Genomic DNA, 19932 nt, shown 5'->3' on the forward strand with positions numbered 1-19932 from the left:
AGTGAGGTTGGATGATTTCATCAGCCGCAAGCAGTCCGTGGTTCGCGGGTGGACAGTCAGTATACTTACTAGTAGTAAGTATAGTATAGTACAGTATTAGAATTACTATGTACATAGTAGTATGAGGGTGAATTAATTATTTAGTAGAGGATATTAGAATCGATTATGGAATTGTTGAGGATTATCAGTCTCCACCATATATATTAATTGAATATTACATAGTAACCTGTTGAGTATGAGCACTGGCAATCATGTAGCAGTACTACGTATGATACTGGACAGAGTATGCACCTCGGATACTACAGTACTACGGAGTATGTATACCTAACTATAACCTTATAGATGTTATAATAAATGCATACATAGGCTATTACTATTAGTTACCCATGCTAGATAGTATAACTAGTTAATGCAGTGGATATCAAAGGATTTACAAAAGTACCAGTTCGTCCACAATCCTCATAGATTGTCACGCTAAACTCCGTCGGATGCATCCCTAAGACATCTACGCTTATTATCGTAGTATAATAAGTACACACAAGCAATGGAGACTCTGGAAACATTGTATTTCATGATTAGTCATAAAAGACAGGCTCATTGTGGGCTCTTTTTCTCAACTACTTGTGGCACGACCCACCACTCATGCCATCGTGCCTTGCTACCGGTTTCTGGAAGAGTCACCTCAACGTTCAATGGTTGCCTGGTCGATGGTCTCGGGTTATTGCTCAGTGCCTTACGCATCGTTTCAATCGCGATACTTGCTCCAATGCATGCCCGCATAGCATCCTTGACATCCCGCTTCCAATCTTCCTCAATGGCGTTCGAGGATGTTTTGCGCGCGGCAGATGTCGAGTCCTCGACAAAAGCCCCCTGGGAAAGTAATACATCCCACGCTTTTCGAGCCTCGGTAATCGCCTTAGTCGCCCGATCTAATATAGTCGTATCTGAGTCGCCTTCCAAGGTCGACTCCTTTTGGAATTCCTCAAACGGTACCAGTTCAGGGAGAGAAATGGGAATAAATGGTTTCATCCGAAGTTCATAGCGTAATCGATCAGTAGAGTATGCCTCGGTCGCTGCAGCACGCGGGAGTACCTCATGCCGCGCGAGGAGAACATATAAAGCGTGGAGGGCGATCGCAAATGCATCAATGGCCACCAATTGGGTCGTCATGCGTTCTAAAGTCCGGAATGATCGATGAAAGGCTGCTGACTTCTTGGAGTCGGCCGAGCGATCTCCGCCACTTGTAACAAGATCTTGTTTTCGAGCTGCCACGGTAAAAGTACGAATACGATCGAGATGGCCAAGGTGCGTGGAACAGATGTACGACAGATACCAATACATCCCCATCAATTCCTCCGGCGCATAGATTGACAGCTCAAAGCCCATCTGAATGATACGTCGGATTTGAATGAGCTTTTGAGTATACGCCCAACTACTGAGCGGGAAGGAAAAAGTGGCTTCTCCTCCTTTCATCTGCAATGGGCGTTCATTGCTCAACCTCTGTAATTCCAGATCAAGCTCCTCAGCCTATCCATAGGTCAGTCATTACATCACAGGTTACTTCTACCACTGCCAGTATCATTCATTCATACCTCCATCTGTAAATTATCCCAGTCCACCACGGTATGACACACAGTTCGCCGCACCCGACAGCGATTGAGGCAGGCACATCGCACAGTGTCCACAAAGGGCTGCAGGGCATTAGTGTCAGGCCATCTAGAGCCGGCTGAGCAACATACCTGGGCAAATCGTTTCACAAAGCCCTCCATCTTTTGAGCAATCTGGAACCGAGGGTCGGACGGTAATTCTACTTCGTCCGTGTTCGCCTGGAGAAGCAAACTAGATGGCAAGACCAGCTCCGCCAGATCGTCGTAAAGAAATTGCTTGACAGGAATCTCACCCAGTATAACCATATCATTCATAATCAGTGCCTGCAGGAGACAGCGGATGTAGACTGAAGGCTGGGGCTTCCGTGATAGCAGAGTCCATATCGCGGTCTGAGCAGGCGTTAGGAACTTCGGACAAGGTGTTCACAAAAAAATGACAATCATGACTCACCTTGAAATTACTAGGTCCTCGATAATCCATCATCTCTTGCATATCAATTGCATCTTGACAAAGCCGTTTGAGGTGAACAAGGGCATCCTCAGCACTGATGTGAACAATGGGACGAGGGGGAACTGTGCTAGCTAGTCTCCGCTGAATCTTAAGACTGAATGCTTCTGGTACCGGTTGACCAAGGGATACACTCTCTGAAAGACGATTCAACGAAGATAGGCACGACACGAAGTTCTCTGAGGATCGGGTATCTAGAATCTCGAGATCTTCATCCAGAGCACATAAGAACTCGTGACGAAACTGGAGCCTGCACCGAATGGCATCCCGCAACTTTTGGTCTATTGCTTCCTGGGCATCTACCCACTCCAGAGCCTGATCCAGCAGGCGACAGAAGTGTGACGGACCAAATGCGGATAGGAGATTGCGATTGTAAAGCTGTGAGACGAAGTCTTCTTCCTACAAGAATGAGAAATATCAGCAAAGTCCTCTCCACCTCACCGGCCCTTTTCTTCCTTGGTGATCATCCTACCTCATAGTAATACTCCGTCACTATCCTCGCATGAACAAAATCACAAGCCTTGACAAGCGCTAAGCAGTATGCCCGGAGAACAAGACTAATTAGAGGCGACTCGCTTGGCACCCGATCGAAACGAGCATCCTCCACTGTCCTGGGCACAGGCCAAAGCAAATTATCCAGATAGATCGACGTGAAGAGCGTTTGCGAAAGAGGATGGCCCATATGCCATGCCACCTGAATTCAGTATAAGTCATAATGTCCTCTTACAGTAGAAATAGCAGCAATAGAGACGGAGTACACATACTTCATGGCAAAGCAGCTGATCCATCAGCCCTATGACTTGCTCTGGTGTCAAGGCCTGTCGCACATCATAATCATCCTCCAATGCTTGCACGTGGTTTTCGCCGGGAGCAATATAACCACTATCCATTTTCGAGTCCATTATCTGCGAAGATGATCGATGTGTCATCAGTTGTACAATTCTCCTCCATCACATTTTTAGTCACTGACGATGACGCACCTCCAATGCGCCCACTGCCTCGAACAGGGTAAACAATTCATCTTTGACAAGCTGACCGGTCTTGAGTTCTAAAAGAGAAAGATAATTATTAGCTCGAGCTTCCTAGTCCAGGTAAAATATCAATCAACTCACTCGCAGCGGACTCGGTGAATTCAGCGGTGATATCGCGCGGTGTTGCAGTCTGCGCAGCCCGCGGAGTGGGCAGGCGCACTTCGTTATTGGGCAGCATGGCACAGAGATACTAGACTCTGCAAATTACTACCGGTTGATCTCATGGAAGGTTTGACGATTTTTATATATCCAAAGAATGTTAAGGTATGAGCTGAAAGACAATGATCGAGTGGTTGGTAGTGGGAGAGGTGCTGGTTGTGGTGGTGGTGGGGGAAGAGCGGAAAAAGGCGACTCGGGCAGGACAAACCAGAGCGGCCTCTGACGTGCAGCGATGCTTCAGCTTTGCCAACTTCAGCTCAAGCCCCAAGTGAACCATTCAAATAATATTAATCTACAACAATCAACTCGAGAGTACGAAGAGGGTACTAATTTTCAAAACAAAGGACGAGTGCGATTTCTAGACTCGATCGAACCTAGATCGGCCAGTATTGCTACACATGTACAAAAAGTTCGATGTCTCCGGGGGTCCGCTTCACTCCTCCGCTTCTTTGTCTTATCCGATTCATGAGTTCCCCCGAGATCCATCACTCCTCCCACATGACGATTCCCCCAATTAATCAATCGCTCTTTTTTGCGATCATGGGCGATCCGTTTATTTCTCAGCCTGGGCAGCGAGAGCCTCGTTGTTGGCCTGGGCGAGGGAGCGGGCTTCACCCTGCTTGCCATCCTAAACATTCGCGATTCTTCGTTAGCTTCCCGGTCTGCTTTTCTCTCTCTAAATTGGTCGAGTTCGGCGGATTCAACTAACATGCCACTTGGCGAAACGGAGGTCCATCAGGTCGCGACGCTCCGACTCGAGGCGGGGAGTCTCCTTCAGAGAACGGCGCACGGTACGGGCGGCAATGGCCAGGTAGCGGTTGTAACTGGGAATCCGGGTGAGCGAATGGTTAGATATTCGGAAAATCGAGCGAACGTACGTGAGGCCAGCGGCCTTCCAAGCGGCAGTCATTTTGAATGTGGATGTGGGGAGGTGGGTGGTTTGGTTTGAAGGGGGTGAAAACGGGCTCGGGTGACTTTGGAAGCATTCGGAGTTTCGGGAGACCAGTCACGTGATAACAAGTCACGTGCCACGGACACACGAGTCACGTGGATATATCAGGCAGAAAAGGTAAACATCGACTTCATCTTGACCTCCTCTGGATGCAGCATTGTTATTTATTTCAACAAACACAGGATACTACGTGTAACTTAGCAAGACTGGGCTCCGTGCTATAAGTTGTCGATAATCAATCTTGTCTGATTACTTACAATGAACAAACTTAGAGTATACCACAACGCTTACCCTATTCGATCATGTTGCAACCACATTTGGCAAGATTCAGATATCTAAACTCTACTACCACGAGTAATAGTATTACAACTGCTCTCCTACCCCCTTCACAATGAACCAGGTTCATACATGAATCTTTCCTAATCTATAGCGATATGAAGAGCGTAGATCCAATCTACATTTGTGAAGATACTCACTATCAGTGAATATCCTCTGTAGTCTTTTCCATTTCCACTTTGGGCAAATCGACAATGAATGTGACCAGCCCGAAATCGGAGGCTGAGTAGCACCTTCCCCAAATGAAATCATTACATCGCCGCTCCTTCCTTTCACTTCATTCTCATCATTGCCCTCTCCCATCTTCATCTTTCTTCATCCCATCTCCTCTCTCTGATCAGTCCCAACTCGGGGTTATGTTGCTTTGTTTAATTCTGAATAGTTTTGAACCACGGGAAACAGGACACGGGATACGTTTGAAGATAAATCAGTCTATCTTCTTCTCGTAGCCACCCTGTCCTCGTCTTGTTGAGAATCCAAAAGACCAGTCGGGACCACCTCAAATTGCACTCACCGAACATACTCTTTGAACTCAACATCATACAATCATTTCCACGGTAGCTCGACATGACACCCCGTCAGGAGCGCCCCAGTTCCAGAAAGGAAAAACGTACACTGGTACGCTGGGACAGTGAGTTCTTTCCCTTGTTTCATCTGAAACCACCCATAGATCTAGCATGACGTCTTTCCGTTCAATGTCCATAATTAAAACCCAACCCTTATCTCAGTCCGTTACGCTAACTGGAATAGCGGAAATCGATGCATTCCTACTACTGGCAATCCAGGCTGCTTGCAATTTTGCAGGCATCAAGATACCCTGGGATAAAGTGGCATCGACCATGGGACCGAAATTCAGCGAGGGCGCTATTGTTCAGCACCTCTCAAAGCTCCGTGGCCGTCGTGTGAAGGAGGGCAAAGTGGTACCTCCCCCTCTAAGACGTGCTGCCGGTTCAAACTCGAAAGCGGGCTCGAAAGGCTCTACCTCCAACGTTGGTGGCACGATTGATGCGCTCCCCGTAGAAGACGAAGCCCTCATTGAGACCTCTGATGGATCTGATCCTGAATACGGGGTACCTGTCTCACGCAAGTCGAAACGTCAATTGAAAAATTCTGGAAGGAAAGTAACTTCCAAGCGCAAAATTTTCACCCGCGACTCAACCTCGGAAAGCGAAATGGCATGCACCAACGCTCCTTTCCTTGACTTTGGCTTCGACAACGTGCCAGAGAACGAAGCTGAATTGCCAGGAGATGCATGTGAATCTTCTTCTTCGGAATCCGAGAGTGACATCCATGAGAATGGTTTGCTGACCAGTCCAAATATCTCCTGTGGCTTCATGACCGCAGACTTTCGTAATAAGCGCAAATACAATCATCGAAGGGAAGATTCAGATAGCGCTGAAGGAAGAAATATGAAGCTTCGTCTCAAAGTTAAGAAGGACAGTCATGATGATGTGGCTGAGGAAGCTGTGTCCACTCCCGTGGCCCTGGAAAATGACTCCATCTCAACACCAGGTCCGACTTTTGGTGTTGACAACAAGCATTGGCACTTGCAGACTCCCAGAGACACTTCCAGCGGCACGCCAGACTTCTTCTCGTCTCCAGTGCCATACCAATTCCCTGTTAACAATCCCCTGAACTACCCAATAGTCCATGGCCATCCCCAGGCCCCGGAATGGAGCTTCTCCATGGCCCAGGGGTTTCCCCACGCTTCAGGATTTAATGGAGGTCAGATGGGGAGCTATTCGCATTTGGCGGTGGCCCCACAGAACCACCAAATATTCCCACGCAGTCACCCATATACGCAGGGCCAGTTCTTCTCCCAGGGTCCAGAACATCATTCATTGATGGTTGCTCGATCTATCCCTCCAGCCATGCCTTTTTATGAACCTCCACCTTCCCCTTCAAGGGCTGGACCGCAAGGAGTAAACCCACAAGACCTGCTCACTAAATCTGAACCAAGCGCCCCGGGTTTAAATCATATATTGGGATCGGATGATGAGGTTTGGATAGGTAATCTTCGAGAGTGAGCCTCCTGGATAAGCCAAAGCAAGTTTGTGGTGACTCCTTTGATGGTGAAGTGAGAAGGATAAGGCAGTTTTGATTGTAGCTGGTTGCGAAGGCTTTTTTTTCGGCAAAGGTGACATGAAATTGAACGGTACAACGAATTGACTTGAATTCATCTTTTTATGGATATGGCGGAATAGTTAAACTTTAGTGAGATAGTGTGGATTTTCATTGATTTTGGATTATAAGAAACCGAGCCTTCGATTCCAATACCAGTAGAAGTAGCTCTGTGGATCCAGAGCGAATCGGAGGATGGTTATATTCCCGAATATAACCATCCTCCGATTATGAGAGGTCTCATATAATGATCCATGGATGTTCTGGATTCTGGCATGATGTTCAAATATGACCAGCGCTTGAGATTTCCAGTGACCTGTGAGTGCGTAACAGTGGCTCTCAAAGAAGGACACCGGTCTGTCACTGGAGCTTCAATGAAATCCTTGGTTTATTCACGCTTGATTACCATAGCATCAGAACTTACTAGGTGGTTGATTTTTAGCACTGGTATAGTGTAGCCGTTTTTCGACAACCTCACTGAAAAGAGTAAAGGAAAAACAAAAATGAAAAAAGAGAATGGAAGTCGGTTTTTATTTCATTTTGCTGATTTGATGTATATTTTGATCGGAAATTGAAAGGAGTTGAATATGAAGGCAAACCGAGGGTAATTGATACGAATATCTCTTGAATAAGACGTACTATCAACAATCTTTCCTCCAAGTGGCTTGGGCAATATCTATGCTCAAAGCTTTTGCTGCCGTACTTCTTTTATATCCGGGCCAAACCTTGTCCAAATATGGGTCTTGATAAGAAAAAAAACATTTCACACTTGCTCTTGAGTGACCACCTGGTCACTCAAGACGGGGAATCCTTGTCCTTTCTACCACGAGGACCTTTAGCAGGGACAGGATAATGAGTTCTCTTCCCAACTGCATCCTTCTTGAAGGCTTTGCCTTCACTAGCTTCTGTCTTCCCAGGGCCTCCTTGACCTCCCTCAGAAACTCCATAGAAAGATTCATTAACAGTACTCAAAAGCGTCCTCTCTCTCTCAACCTTCCTCTTCGAAAAATCCAACTTCCCCAGCGCTCCAGTTAACCCTTCTGCATCGACAATCGGCGGCTCATTTTTCATCCAAGGATGGTCGAGGCACTCTTCGACCGTAAGTCTTTTCTCGGGATCAACTGTTAGCATTCGGTCAATCAAATGAAGGGCCGGGTCGCCGATGGAGTCCCAGTATGGTGATGGGTAATCGAAACGGCCCATTTTGATTTGCTGGGCGAGTGAGTAGGGGCTCTCTTGTGTATTTAGTTCGTCGGAGAAAGGCGGGAATCCACAGAGGCAAATATAGAGGACTACGCCTAAGGACCATATGTCCACGGGTCTTGCATAACGGCGGTTCCTATTCTCTTGGAGTATTTCCGGGGCGACGTCTGTTATATTAGTAACCATCCTCGTAGATATACCACAAGGGGATCTTCGGTAAGGGGGGGCTTACATGATGGTGTGCCGCAGCTGTTGATCATAGATGGTGAGTATTCTGACTTGCTGCTATATGGTGGGAGATCAAACATTGCACTTACAGAGTTGTTGTAAATGATTCTTCGCCGATAAGCTTGGCAAGTCCGAAGTCTCCCAGTTTGACGGTTAGGCTGTCATCAGCAATAAGGATGTTCTCTGGTTTGATATCTCGATGTACAATTCCTCGCTCATGCTAGATAATTCAAAGCTGTCAGATGGTACACTTCAAAGTCATGGGTTGAGATGATAATTAGCATCACGGTCTCGGGGGTAAACATACCAGATATTTCAGTCCTTCAAAGAGCTGTCTGAAGATATGACGAGTTTCATCTTCCGTAAGCTTTTCCCTAGATACAATCAAATTGAACAATTCGCCCTTGGGCGCCAGCTCAAGGACAAGATATACACCATCGTCTTCATCAAACATCTCTCTGAGGAATAACAAGCTTGGGTGGTTCACGGCTTTTAGCAAAGCAATCTCTGAGTAAAGGGCCTCTTCTTGCATTTGTGACCTTTGCGAAGTCCTTGGGATTTTCTCAAATACTTTGGCGGCGTACTTATCCCCAGTAGCGATCTCAACACACAAGTAAACTGTAGCGAAATGGCCTTTTCCTAATTGCTGTTGAAGACGATACTGCTGACGGAAACCATTCCCATCTCTAGAACGAGGATAACGAAAGACAAAGCGGGCCTCGTTTAAGACAGATATTTCATCTCCATGTTCCAGTTGGCGATGCCTATTTCGTCCCACGATAGCATCATTCACGAAAGTACCATTTGTCGATAGGTCTTCGAGGATAGCAACGCGATCTCCCTTCGTGCTCTGGGCGAAGATGAGGAAGTGACGATTCGAAATAGTAGGAGTGTTAATCATTAGATCTAATTGTACTCAGTATTTGAAATAATAGCGATGAATAGGACAGAGAAATTTTTACCACACTCCGGATGGCGTCCAACCAGATACCCACCATGCTGGCGAGTCCCTGTTTCGGATTTATCCTTGCCCTTAATAGATTTATTTGCTTCAGGTGTATCGCGTGTCTTCAGGCAAAGCACAGAATCGACTTTATCGTCTAATGGTAAGAGATAGCCCCAGACGTCTTCAGCATCTTCATCTTCAGTTCCACTGCCGTATTCTCTTGGTGGATAGACGAGTTGTGAGAGGGCTTGTGTGTCACCCTGAGTCATCCCTGTTAACTGTCCAATTTCTGGGGTTTCCCGGATTTTTCTCCTTTTTTGAGGATTCAGTTCATCAATATGGCTTGGGCCCTGCGCGGCTCTTCTAGCATCAGACGCAAGCATTTTCCTGCGATTGTCTCCAGTTCGGGCAGGTGTTTCTATGGCTGGAATCAGATCGAACAGGTTTTGCACGTATGCCTTCATATCTTTCTGTGCTTCGTAGATATCGTCATGATCTTTGACATCATATTGGCTCACTAAACTGTCGTTATCGCTGTCATTGTCTGAGTCCGTCCTCTCCTGCAAGATACTCTCTGCTTCGTGCAAGACTTCTGCCAAATCGGCCAAATCAGACCCCCGCAAAGACCTCTTGCTATATCCATGCGATATGACTGTAAGCCAGATTAACATCTTTCCATTCCAAGAGCAGGATCAAATAAGTCACCTTCCCAAGTTGATTTGGCTAGTGAAACAAGCACAGACAATACCAACATTTTGATCTCGTGCGAATCTTCGAGTTGTCTGTCAAGTCCATCGCTTGCTACGTCAAAGTCATGGCCCCAAATCATCAATAGTTGATACCCACTCTCCATCTCCTGGTATGAATACAGGGATTCACTGCGTTTATTCTCAGTGGCCTTTGAGATCAAGTATTTATACAACGCGCGGCAGTAATTGTATAGCCCAGCAATTATCCCAATTCTCAAGGGCTTGTTGAGTACATGTGGTTCACCCTCATCACTCCCAGTCGAGTGATATTTTTGTTTCTGTCTCTTTGAGATGACATCTTCATAGAGATCCTCTGATGAATCCGATGAATCAGTATCGACTGATGAATCAGCATCAGGAGTGAGTCTACCCATTCCGTTCGCAACAGGCGCAATGAATTATGTAGTAGGATAGGAAGATGCTACCAATAGGCCATTTCCACTCCGGAAGCTCAGGTGCTTATGCGCAGCAAGAGGTGGGGAATATCTTTCCGGGATAATTTGGGGGCCTTACCGGGGTGTAGCTGAAGCGGGGGATAAGAAGCAGGGAAAAGAGGCTCGTTGAGATTCCAAATCAACCCTCCAGTTGCCCACCAGGAAATTGAGGTGGAAGATTTCTCTGCCTTGTAAGGGGTTCACTTGAAAGAGAAAATCAGATAGTTACTGGCAACTAACTAGTAAAAACGGCTGAATAAAAGTGCGCGATCACGGGAAAAGTGGTGGACGCTAAGTTGGGAATTGATTTTCCCACACTGCATGCACTTCGCCTTGCTTACTTTCAAATGGCCCCATATAGCTAAGGGGTAATCTCGCCCTGATTTGCATGCTCTCTTCTTCTGGTATTCACGCAAAGTGGGATAAGCTCTAAGTATAGGGTATAGGGGTATAGTGTCGCCATCAATTTCAATTATGGAAGTATCTGGCCTGGTATTCGGCGTAATCCCTTTGGTTCTCGAGGCCGTGAAGAATTACCGAACGGTATGCAGCACATTGCACACTTTTCGTCACTATTCTCGTGAAGTGAGACGAGTTGAGAAGCAATTCAATGTTTGTCGACAAATATTCCTGAACGAGTGCAATCTGTTGCTTCAGATTGTCGCGGGACAAGACTATTCCCATCATATGCTGGCGGATGCGAGCCACGATTTCTGGAGGAGGGCTCATTTAGAGGAGGATTTGAACAAATGTCTTAGCAGTGGCTATGAAGCTTGTAAGATCATCATCTCAGAAACGAGAGACATGCTCGGTATATTAGAGGAAAATCTGAGTTCCTTTGACGTTTTGGTCCACCACAAAAAGAGGGTATGTCCCAGTCCCGCGATATTGGTTTGACCTATCTGCCATTGACCTATTTGCTGGCATGATTTTCCGGCGAAAAAAGACTAATTATATTTGACTCACAGCATGAAAAGCTCAAATCTGCCATATATCGAGTTCGAGATTCAGTCAAGATAGCATTCGATAAGAGTACATACTATGAAAATTTGTCGAAGCTACGAGAGCGCAACAGTGATCTGATTGTACTCCGTTCCCAAATTCGGGAATTCCACAAAAATAGAAAGGACCTTGCCAGCCCATCTGTAACGACCTTGCCCAGACATTATGAGGAAGTCAATTCCGCGTCAAAAACTCTGCATGAAGCTTTGTCCGCTGCTTGGAATTGCCCATATCCAGGCCACAAGACCCATTATGGAAAACTTTGTGTCGAGACGCAAGCTTCAAACGCCCTTCAACTCGATATAGCGCTGTCACATGATATCTTCGACGAGGATTTCAAGCAAATACAGTATGTTTTGTCCAGAAGGAACTATTAACTACTTATTCAAAGCTGATTACCTGAACTAGAGACAGAGGCAGTGACCATACCTGGGTTTATGTTCAGTCAGTCAAGCTTGATGAGACTACCATTTCAAATAGGCATGGCACTCTCGACACTACTGCTACAGATACTTTAACAGATATATCAACTGCGCTGCAAACAGCTCAGCCTGATACCAGTGGTACTGGTAGGCCGTGTGTGCAGGACTTTTGGGAGGATTTGGGATCCAATAGACCGAGTAAGAGAAGAAAGGTGGAACCAACTACTAACACTACGGATTCGCTCGGTCAGTTGAATCACATTCGAGATCTCTGCCATGAAATTGAGAGGACAGACAGTCCAGATACCATGCCCGAATCCGGACATTGTCTTGGGTACCTTGAGACTCCCAGATTATTCAAACACGTTATTTATAAGAACGGTAGACGATTGGCGAGTGAATCCCAAAAAATCGTGAATTTAAAGGCCCTACTCCAACAAACGGAAAAAATGCCTGCCGCGATTGATCCGGCAAGCAAGTTCAAAATTGCTCGGAAAATGGCAATCGCCATCCTGCAATATCGTTCGACATCCTGGCTCAAGAGTGATTGGCGCTTGGAAGATATGGCATATTTTGGCGACTTCCAACGACCAACCGAGGAATCCTTACGCACACTGCATCTTACCTGCTGCTTCTCACGGAATGCAGAGCTTCAGGAGTCCGAGTCCATTCAAGACAATCAAAATTCAACCACGGTACTCTCATTAAAAGCGGATGAGGAAAACGTCCAGCTACAATACGGTATAAATAACCCGACCCTGTTTAGTCTCGGCGTCGCCCTTTTGGAAATGGCCTGTCATCAGTCATTAGAAGTGATGGCGGTAACAAATAATCCTATAATCATTGCCAGGAAGCTGGCATCCTCGATCCGCCCTTTAGGATCGAGGTATCAGCGCATCGTTCAGCAATGCTTACAATGTGATTTCGGCCAAGGATCCGATTTGACGAAGCCCGAGTTACAAAATGCTATATACGGGGCGATAATTTGCCCTTTGGATGATATGATCAAATCCTTGTCCATGGCGTGATGACTCTTTGGTAACTACTAGTATCAGACGGGTATCTGAATGTTCGGTTTGGAGAGTTGTTAAAAAACTTCTAACTGAAAGGTTTCAACCACTCGAATCATCATTCCCCCAAAGCTAGATGAATATTCTAAAAACTACTATAGTATATTATTTTCCACCTATCTGAAATCCATCATCATACCCAATGCATTACCGACACCGAGATATCAACACAGTTAAGGGCTGGAAACCGTTCGAATTTTCTGTGGTTCATAAAGTCAAATGTTTGATGTTCTACTACATAACTTCGAGATCTTCATGATATAAACTTAGGGAGCAAAGCATATATCTGTAAGATAAGTCGATAGCATGGGCCATTTATACTAGATAGTAAATGGTTTGGGAGAGGACCTACGTTAGTTATCGGAGATCAATGTAATGCAGACTCAAATGCCTTAAAACATTATGGCAAATATATACTTATCTAGTAAAGATGGTAGCTCACGTAGTATACTTGTATACTTGGCCTGTAGTAGTATACCTATACTAAAGCGGTGATCTTTCGGGTTGGAGTGGATGGACCAATCAGGGTGAACTCCGAAATGCTGGCCCGATGACAGCCGGCACTCCGCATCGATTGATACTGTGAATGTACTACTCTATGTTCAAACATACTATCAATGGAATTGATGTTTCGATATACTTCACTGAATTTTCTACTTAATCAAGTGATTATCTTCTACTCATCAATTACTATGTCCATACACTCTACGAAAGAACTATACTGCTACTCCCGCCCGCCCGATGCCTCGGGAATGTATCACGTGACCTTCTAGCTGTTTCTGCCGGCGAGTCTGGGGAATTGAAGAAGCGCCTGGAAAATTTTCGAGACTTTAGCTTCATCTCCCCCAGCTTTCTATCTCCTTTCCATCTCCTTCCCATCCCCCCAACCCTCCATCTCCCCATCGGGTTGCTCTTCTCTTCCATCTTCTGTTCTTTTTCATCTTTTGTTCATTGCTTTTGTTTTCAGCCATAATGCAGCGCGCCATCTCTGCCCGGACTTCCGTCCTCTCCGCCGCTTCCAAGCGTGCCCCTTTCTACCGCTCCGGCCTGAACCTCCAGCAGCAGCGATTTGCTCACAAGGTATGTGATACCATCTTTATATATCTCAATTGTCTTCGGATTCAGCATCCGAAGTTCCCGGCTCAACCCTAGCCCCTAGCTAATCCTCCGATCAGGAACTCAAGTTCGGCGTCGAAGCCCGTGCCAACCTCCTCAAGGGTGTTGACACCCTGGCCAAGGCCGTCACATCGACTCTGGGTCCCAAGGGCCGCAACGTCCTGATCGAGTCTGCCTACGGCTCCCCCAAGATCACCAAGGGTAGGTCACACTCGGCGCAATTCGGTGGAATTACACGCGCGCGGAAAACTAGGACAAACTGAAAGCTAACTTTCGATAGATGGTGTGACTGTCGCCAAGGCTGTCCAGCTCCAGGACAAGTTCGAGAACCTCGGTGCCCGTCTTCTCCAGGATGTCGCCTCCAAGACCAACGAGATTGCTGGTGACGGTACCACTACCGCCACTGTCCTGGCCCGAGCCATCTTCTCCGAGACCGTGAAGAACGTCGCTGCTGGCTGCAACCCCATGGATCTGCGCCGCGGTATCCAGGCCGCTGTTGAGGCCGCCGTCCAGTACCTCGTCGATAACAAGCGTGCCATCACCACTGGTGAGGAGATCGCCCAGGTCGCCACCATCTCCGCCAACGGCGACACTGCCATCGGCAAGCTCATCTCCACCGCTATGGAGCGTGTCGGCAAGGAGGGTGTCATCACCGTGAAGGAGGGTAAGACTTTGGAGGACGAGCTCGAGGTCACTGAGGGTATGCGCTTCGACCGTGGTTACACCTCTCCCTACTTCATCACCGACCCCAAGTCCCAGAAGGTCGAGTTCGAGAAGCCCCTGATCCTGCTCTCTGAGAAGAAGATCTCCGCTGTCCAGGACATCATCCCCGCCCTGGAGGCCTCCACCACCCTTCGCCGTCCCCTGGTCATCATCGCCGAGGACATTGAGGGTGAGGCTCTCGCCGTCTGCATTCTGAACAAGCTGCGCGGTCAGCTCCAGGTCGCCGCCGTCAAGGCCCCCGGCTTCGGTGACAACCGCAAGAGCATCCTGGGTGACCTGGCTGTTCTGACCAACGGTACCGTCTTCACCGATGAGCTCGATATCAAGCTCGAGAAGCTCACCCCCGAGATGCTGGGTACCACTGGTGCCATCACCATCACCAAGGAGGACACCATTATCCTCAACGGTGAGGGCAGCAAGGACTCCATTGCCCAGCGCTGCGAGCAGATCCGTGGCGTCATGGCCGACCCCACTACCTCCGAGTACGAGAAGGAGAAGCTCCAGGAGCGTCTTGCCAAGCTCTCTGGTGGTGTTGCCGTCATCAAGGTCGGTGGTTCCTCCGAGGTTGAGGTTGGTGAGAAGAAGGACCGTGTTGTCGATGCCCTGAACGCCACCCGCGCCGCCGTTGAGGAGGGTATCCTGCCCGGTGGTGGTACCGCTCTCCTGAAGGCTTCCGCCAACGCTCTGGACAACGTCAAGCCCGCCAACTTCGACCAGCAGCTCGGTGTCTCCATCATCAAGAGCGCCATCACCCGCCCTGCCCGCACCATTGTTGAGAACGCCGGTCTCGAGGGCAGCGTCATTGTTGGCAAGCTGACCGATGAGTACGCCAAGGACTTCAACCGCGGCTTCGACAGCTCCAAGGGTGAGTACGTTGACATGATCGCCAGCGGTATCGTCGACCCCCTCAAGGTTGTCCGCACTGGTCTGGTTGATGCCAGCGGTGTTGCCTCCCTGCTGGGTACCACCGAGGTTGCTATTGTCGATGCTCCCGAGGAGAAGGGCCCTGCTGCCCCTGCTGGTGGCATGGGTGGTATGGGTGGTATGGGCGGCATGGGTGGTGGTATGTTCTAAGCACTTCACCCTGCATGTCCCTGATGATATCCGATCTTCACCGAATCTTCTTGCATCGCGGTCCGATCCTCTACGGCCCTGGAACTTTGTAATGTTTTGATCTTGCTTCCTATACCTGTATTCTTGAGTGAGTGTGTGTGTGTGTTATTATCTCTTCCTCTCCACTCTTCCTGGGGCACCAAAAAAAAAAGGTTCCGGCGCAAATTCTTGTATCATATTGTTTCATTATGTTTTAATGCATTCTAATTCTGCATTTCTATTCTCTTTCCATAGACTCTCCGAAACTTGTCTATGCCTCCTGGATTATCATTGGCGGTTGTAATACCCACGGTGGATCGTGATCGACCGGTCCGATCTGCATAGTATGTAGTATATACACTTGTAAATCAACACCGTAGACTACAAGTCTAGATAATCCTAATTCTTCTCCATCTACTGATCTCATCTTTAATAGTATATTCATCTCAATAAATCTGATGTCTCTACTTATTGGCTACTTCCCTCGGCAATTCTGCCTGTGGCTAAGGTTAATCTGTCCCGTCCCCTCCATTTGCGGTCTAGACTCCATTTTCCTCCCTTTCGCCTGCTTTTGCCTTTCTCTCCTCCTCCTCTTCTTCCTCTTCCTCTTTTCTTTTTTTCCCCACCATCCTCGAATCATTTCGCTTCTTCGAAAGTGGAGATGATCTAAAGACTTTCTCATGTGTCATCTGTGAATCTTCCCTGTTGTTGGCCCACTTTCAACTGTCCATTCCTCCTATCCCATCTCATTCCTCTCTTCTTTTCCCCCCCAGCTTTGCCATTCGCCACTTAGTCCACTCCACATCTTTCTCTGTCCCCCCCCCCCCATCTCCATCTCCGTCTCCATCCCCATCCCCTTTGTTATTGCTTCTCACTTTCTCTCCACTATTTCATTATTCAGTTGAACATTTTGAAATTTTCCATCAAAGACGTGGAGGACAGCTGGTTGATTTAATTTTTTTGATTTAATCTCTGTCACCCATCATCTTAACTATGGCAGCTCTGGTTCATACAAACCAGCCAGCCTTAGTGAGTGATGCGGATTTGTCTCAAGCGCGAGCAGCTCTACAACATCAGCAGAGTCCCGAGGTCTCTGTTCCTCGTGAATTCATATCACTCATTGTAAATGAGCTGATACATCGCCGCGAATCACACTCGGCCATCGCACAAGTCGAGCAAGAATGTTCTCAACTTCGAAATGAGTTGCGGAAACATACACACATCAATGAAGCATTTCAACAAGAACTCCGTGCTATCGGGGAAATCGTCACTCAAGTCGCCCATGGAGATCTTTCCCAACGAGCCCGGATGCATCCGCTCGAGATGTCTCCGGATATTGCTGCCTTCAAACAAACTATTAATACAATGATGGATCAGCTTCAAATATTCAGTCAGGAGGTTTCCAAGGTTGCTCGTGAAGTGGGGACGGAAGGTGTACTGGGTGGTCAGGCTAGGATCGAGGGCATCCAGGGAATCTGGCATGAGTTAACCGTCAATGTGAATGCCATGGCAAATAATTTGACCACGCAAGTTCGCGATATTACGACCGTGACTACGGCCGTTGCCAAGGGTGACTTGACCCGGAAAGTCCAAGCGGATTGCAAAGGCGAGATTCTATTACTGAAAAATATCATTAATTCCATGGTCGACCAATTACGGGAATTTGCTTTTGAAGTGAGCCGTGTGGCTCGTGAAGTCGGTTCGGATGGAACACTCGGAGGCCAGGCAGTCGTTCATGGAGTGGAGGGGACATGGAAGAGCTTAACCGACAATGTAAATATCATGGCCTCCAATCTCACTCAGCAGGTCAGAGAAATCGCCAAAGTGACAACAGCAGTGGCCCGTGGAGATCTTACAATGAAAGTGACCGCTGATGTGAAAGGCGAGATTCTGGACTTGAAACTTACGATTAATGCCATGGTGGATCGACTTAATCAATTCGCTTTTGAAGTGAGCCGCGTTGCACGAGAAGTGGGAACGGACGGAACACTAGGTGGACAGGCTCAGGTCCACAATGTCGAGGGGAGATGGCGAGACTTGACGGACAACGTGAATACCATGGCTCAAAACCTTACTTTGCAAGTCAGACAGATTTCGAATGTGACGCAGGCGATCGCCCACGGAGATCTCAGTACCAAGATTGAAGTCCATGCACAGGGTGAAATACTGACGTTGAAGGAAACAATCAATAGCATGGTCGACGGTCTGGGTCAATTTGCAAGAGAGTTGAAAGGCGTGGCAAGGGACGTGGGTGTCAATGGCAAACTTGGTGGACAAGCCAATGTCGACGGTTCCCTGGGTATATGGAGGTCTATCAGTGAAGATGTGAACACCATGGCAGATAACCTGACATCGCAGGTGCGTGCCTTTGGAGAGATTACTGAAGCAGCGATGAGCGGCGACTTTACCAAATTGATCACCGTGTCGGCATCTGGGGAGATGGATGACTTGAAGCAAAAAATCAATAAAATGATCAACAGTCTGCGTGACAGTATTCAACGCAATCAGGCAGCCCGTGAAGCTGCAGAGCTAGCAAATCGCAGTAAATCGGAATTCCTAGCTAATATGAGGTAGGTTGCTCAGGAGGTGGAGATTCCATAGGGACCGAAGCAAGACAAAACTAACCAGTGGATTAGCCATGAGATTCGTACACCCATGAATGGAATCATTGGTCTTTCCAGTCTGGCCCTCGATACGGACGATCTTCAGGCCCCTGTGCGAGAGACTCTGGACATGGTGCACAATCTTGCCATCAGTCTACTTACCATAATTGACGATATTCTGGACATATCGAAAATCGAGGCCAACCATATGAACATTGAGAAGATGCCCTTCAGTCTTGGATCTACCGTGTTTGGGGTCCTGAAAGCCCTGTCAGTGGAAACAAATGAAAAGGCATTAAGCCTGGCCTATGTCGTGGATGGAAACGTACCCGACTACCTCACTGGTGACGCTTACAGACTCCGTCAAGTAATGCTGAATCTGGTAGGTAATGCAATCAAATTCACTGACCACGGCGAGATCAAAGTGTGCATCAGGCGGGTGGAGAATCCAGATCTCCGGCCAGATGAGGCTATGTTTGAGTTTTCAGTCGCAGATCCTGGTATTGGCATTGAACAGAGCAAACTTGGTCTTATATTTGATAAATTCCAACAAGCGGACGGGTCTATGACTCGGCGATTCGGAGGAACGGGTCTGGGACTGGCGATTTCGAAACGTCTTGTCTCTCTAATGGGCGGCGATATATGGGTTACTTCCACAGTAGGTGAGGGAAGCAAGTTTTCCTTCACCTGTCGGGTCAAAGTTGCCGAGCAAGCAGCCGGATTTGCAGAGCAGGTACTCCCTTACAAGAACCGCCGGGTTTTATTACTCGAAGACCAACGACTACCACCAATCCCTGCAGCCCAAATGCTATCAGAACTGGGTCTCCAACCCGTGATTATAACCGAGAACCATCTCCTCGATCAACCCGGAGCAGAATGGAGCCGTTCCATCGATGCTATCATCGTATCATCCGTCGACACAGCGATGAAGCTACGCACTTACTCAACACTCTCCTCGGTCCCTCTAACAGTCATGGCACCAAATATCTCACTCTTGCTTAAATCCGCCGGCGAACTCGGAATAACATCCTACATCACCACACCCTGTCGATCAATAGACCTCTGGAACGGAATTCTTCCAGCACTCGGGAATCGCGCAAGTCGCATCTCATCAGGATTCACTCGCTCGCTAGCAATTCTTCTCGCCGAAGACAACGACGTAAATCAAAAGGTCGCCGTCAGAATTCTACAAAAGGATAATCACAATGTGACGGTCGTCGAAAACGGCCTACAAGCCGTGAAAGAAATTAAACGTCACCGGTACGATGTAATTCTCATGGACATTCAAATGCCCGTGATGGGTGGTTTCGAAGCAACGAATAAAATTCGTACATACGAGAAATTGAACTCGTTACCACGGACGCCGATCATTGCTCTTACTGCCCATGCTATGATGGGAGATAGAGATAAATGTCTTTCTGCTGGCATGGACGATTACTTGTCAAAACCATTGAATGGTAACATCATGATGCAAACGATATTGAAATGTGCGGCGATGAACATCGCTTCTCTTCCTCTCCCTCCGGCGGTGTGTTGAGAAGAAAAGCCAGATTGAATTCAAGTGAAGATTTGAAAAAGTTTTGACTTCTTTGATTCAATGCCCAGTTCTTCGATTGCCATTAATTTTCTT

General features: G+C 47.5%; 7 protein-coding genes across 7 annotated transcripts; 4 read left to right on the plus strand and 3 right to left on the minus strand.

Annotated features, from left to right (window-relative positions):
• Window positions 1-594: 594 nt before the first annotated feature.
• N7469_003893 (N-alpha-acetyltransferase 35, NatC auxiliary subunit) lies at window positions 595-3324 on the minus strand (the record flags this gene model as incomplete). Its single annotated transcript, XM_056642813.1, has 8 exons — window positions 595-1527; window positions 1593-1691; window positions 1740-1997; window positions 2059-2514; window positions 2588-2809; window positions 2880-3020; window positions 3096-3163; window positions 3228-3324. 8 exons carry the CDS (start codon window positions 3322-3324, stop codon window positions 595-597), a joined length of 2274 nt encoding a protein of 757 aa, XP_056502225.1.
• Window positions 3325-3858: 534 nt separating this feature from the next.
• On the minus strand, window positions 3859-4215 carry N7469_003894 (ATP synthase subunit epsilon family protein; the record flags this gene model as incomplete). The annotated part of the gene is made up of 3 exons (XM_056642814.1): window positions 3859-3933; window positions 4015-4129; window positions 4184-4215. The coding sequence occupies 3 exons, from the start codon at window positions 4213-4215 to the stop codon at window positions 3859-3861; spliced, it is 222 nt and encodes a 73-aa protein (XP_056502226.1).
• A 945-nt stretch (window positions 4216-5160) lies between these two features.
• N7469_003895 (uncharacterized protein) lies at window positions 5161-6620 on the plus strand (the record flags this gene model as incomplete). The annotated part of the gene is made up of 2 exons (XM_056642815.1): window positions 5161-5224; window positions 5344-6620. 2 exons carry the CDS (start codon window positions 5161-5163, stop codon window positions 6618-6620), a joined length of 1341 nt encoding a protein of 446 aa, XP_056502227.1.
• An 889-nt stretch (window positions 6621-7509) lies between these two features.
• Window positions 7510-9845, minus strand: N7469_003896 (CAMK family serine/threonine-protein kinase; the record flags this gene model as incomplete). Its single annotated transcript, XM_056642816.1, has 6 exons — window positions 7510-8084; window positions 8150-8166; window positions 8235-8365; window positions 8453-9051; window positions 9108-9743; window positions 9797-9845. 6 exons carry the CDS (start codon window positions 9843-9845, stop codon window positions 7510-7512), a joined length of 2007 nt encoding a protein of 668 aa, XP_056502228.1.
• A 903-nt stretch (window positions 9846-10748) lies between these two features.
• Window positions 10749-12726, plus strand: N7469_003897 (uncharacterized protein; the record flags this gene model as incomplete). The annotated part of the gene is made up of 3 exons (XM_056642817.1): window positions 10749-11141; window positions 11243-11625; window positions 11685-12726. The coding sequence occupies 3 exons, from the start codon at window positions 10749-10751 to the stop codon at window positions 12724-12726; spliced, it is 1818 nt and encodes a 605-aa protein (XP_056502229.1).
• Window positions 12727-13703: 977 nt separating this feature from the next.
• hsp60 (chaperone ATPase HSP60) lies at window positions 13704-15681 on the plus strand (the record flags this gene model as incomplete). Its single annotated transcript, XM_056642818.1, has 3 exons — window positions 13704-13848; window positions 13944-14085; window positions 14165-15681. Exons 1-3 carry the CDS (start codon window positions 13741-13743, stop codon window positions 15679-15681), a joined length of 1767 nt encoding a protein of 588 aa, XP_056502230.1. The 5' UTR covers window positions 13704-13740.
• Window positions 15682-16692: 1011 nt separating this feature from the next.
• N7469_003899 (CheY-like superfamily) lies at window positions 16693-19839 on the plus strand (the record flags this gene model as incomplete). The annotated part of the gene is made up of 2 exons (XM_056642819.1): window positions 16693-18269; window positions 18336-19839. 2 exons carry the CDS (start codon window positions 16693-16695, stop codon window positions 19837-19839), a joined length of 3081 nt encoding a protein of 1026 aa, XP_056502231.1.
• Between the last annotated feature and the right edge of the window lie 93 nt (window positions 19840-19932).

Source organism: Penicillium citrinum, assembly GCF_028827155.1.
Source record: "Penicillium citrinum strain IBT 23319 chromosome Unknown utg000003l:1.0-4596430.0:1.0-4598250.0, whole genome shotgun sequence".
NCBI lineage: Eukaryota > Fungi > Ascomycota > Eurotiomycetes > Eurotiales > Aspergillaceae > Penicillium > Penicillium citrinum.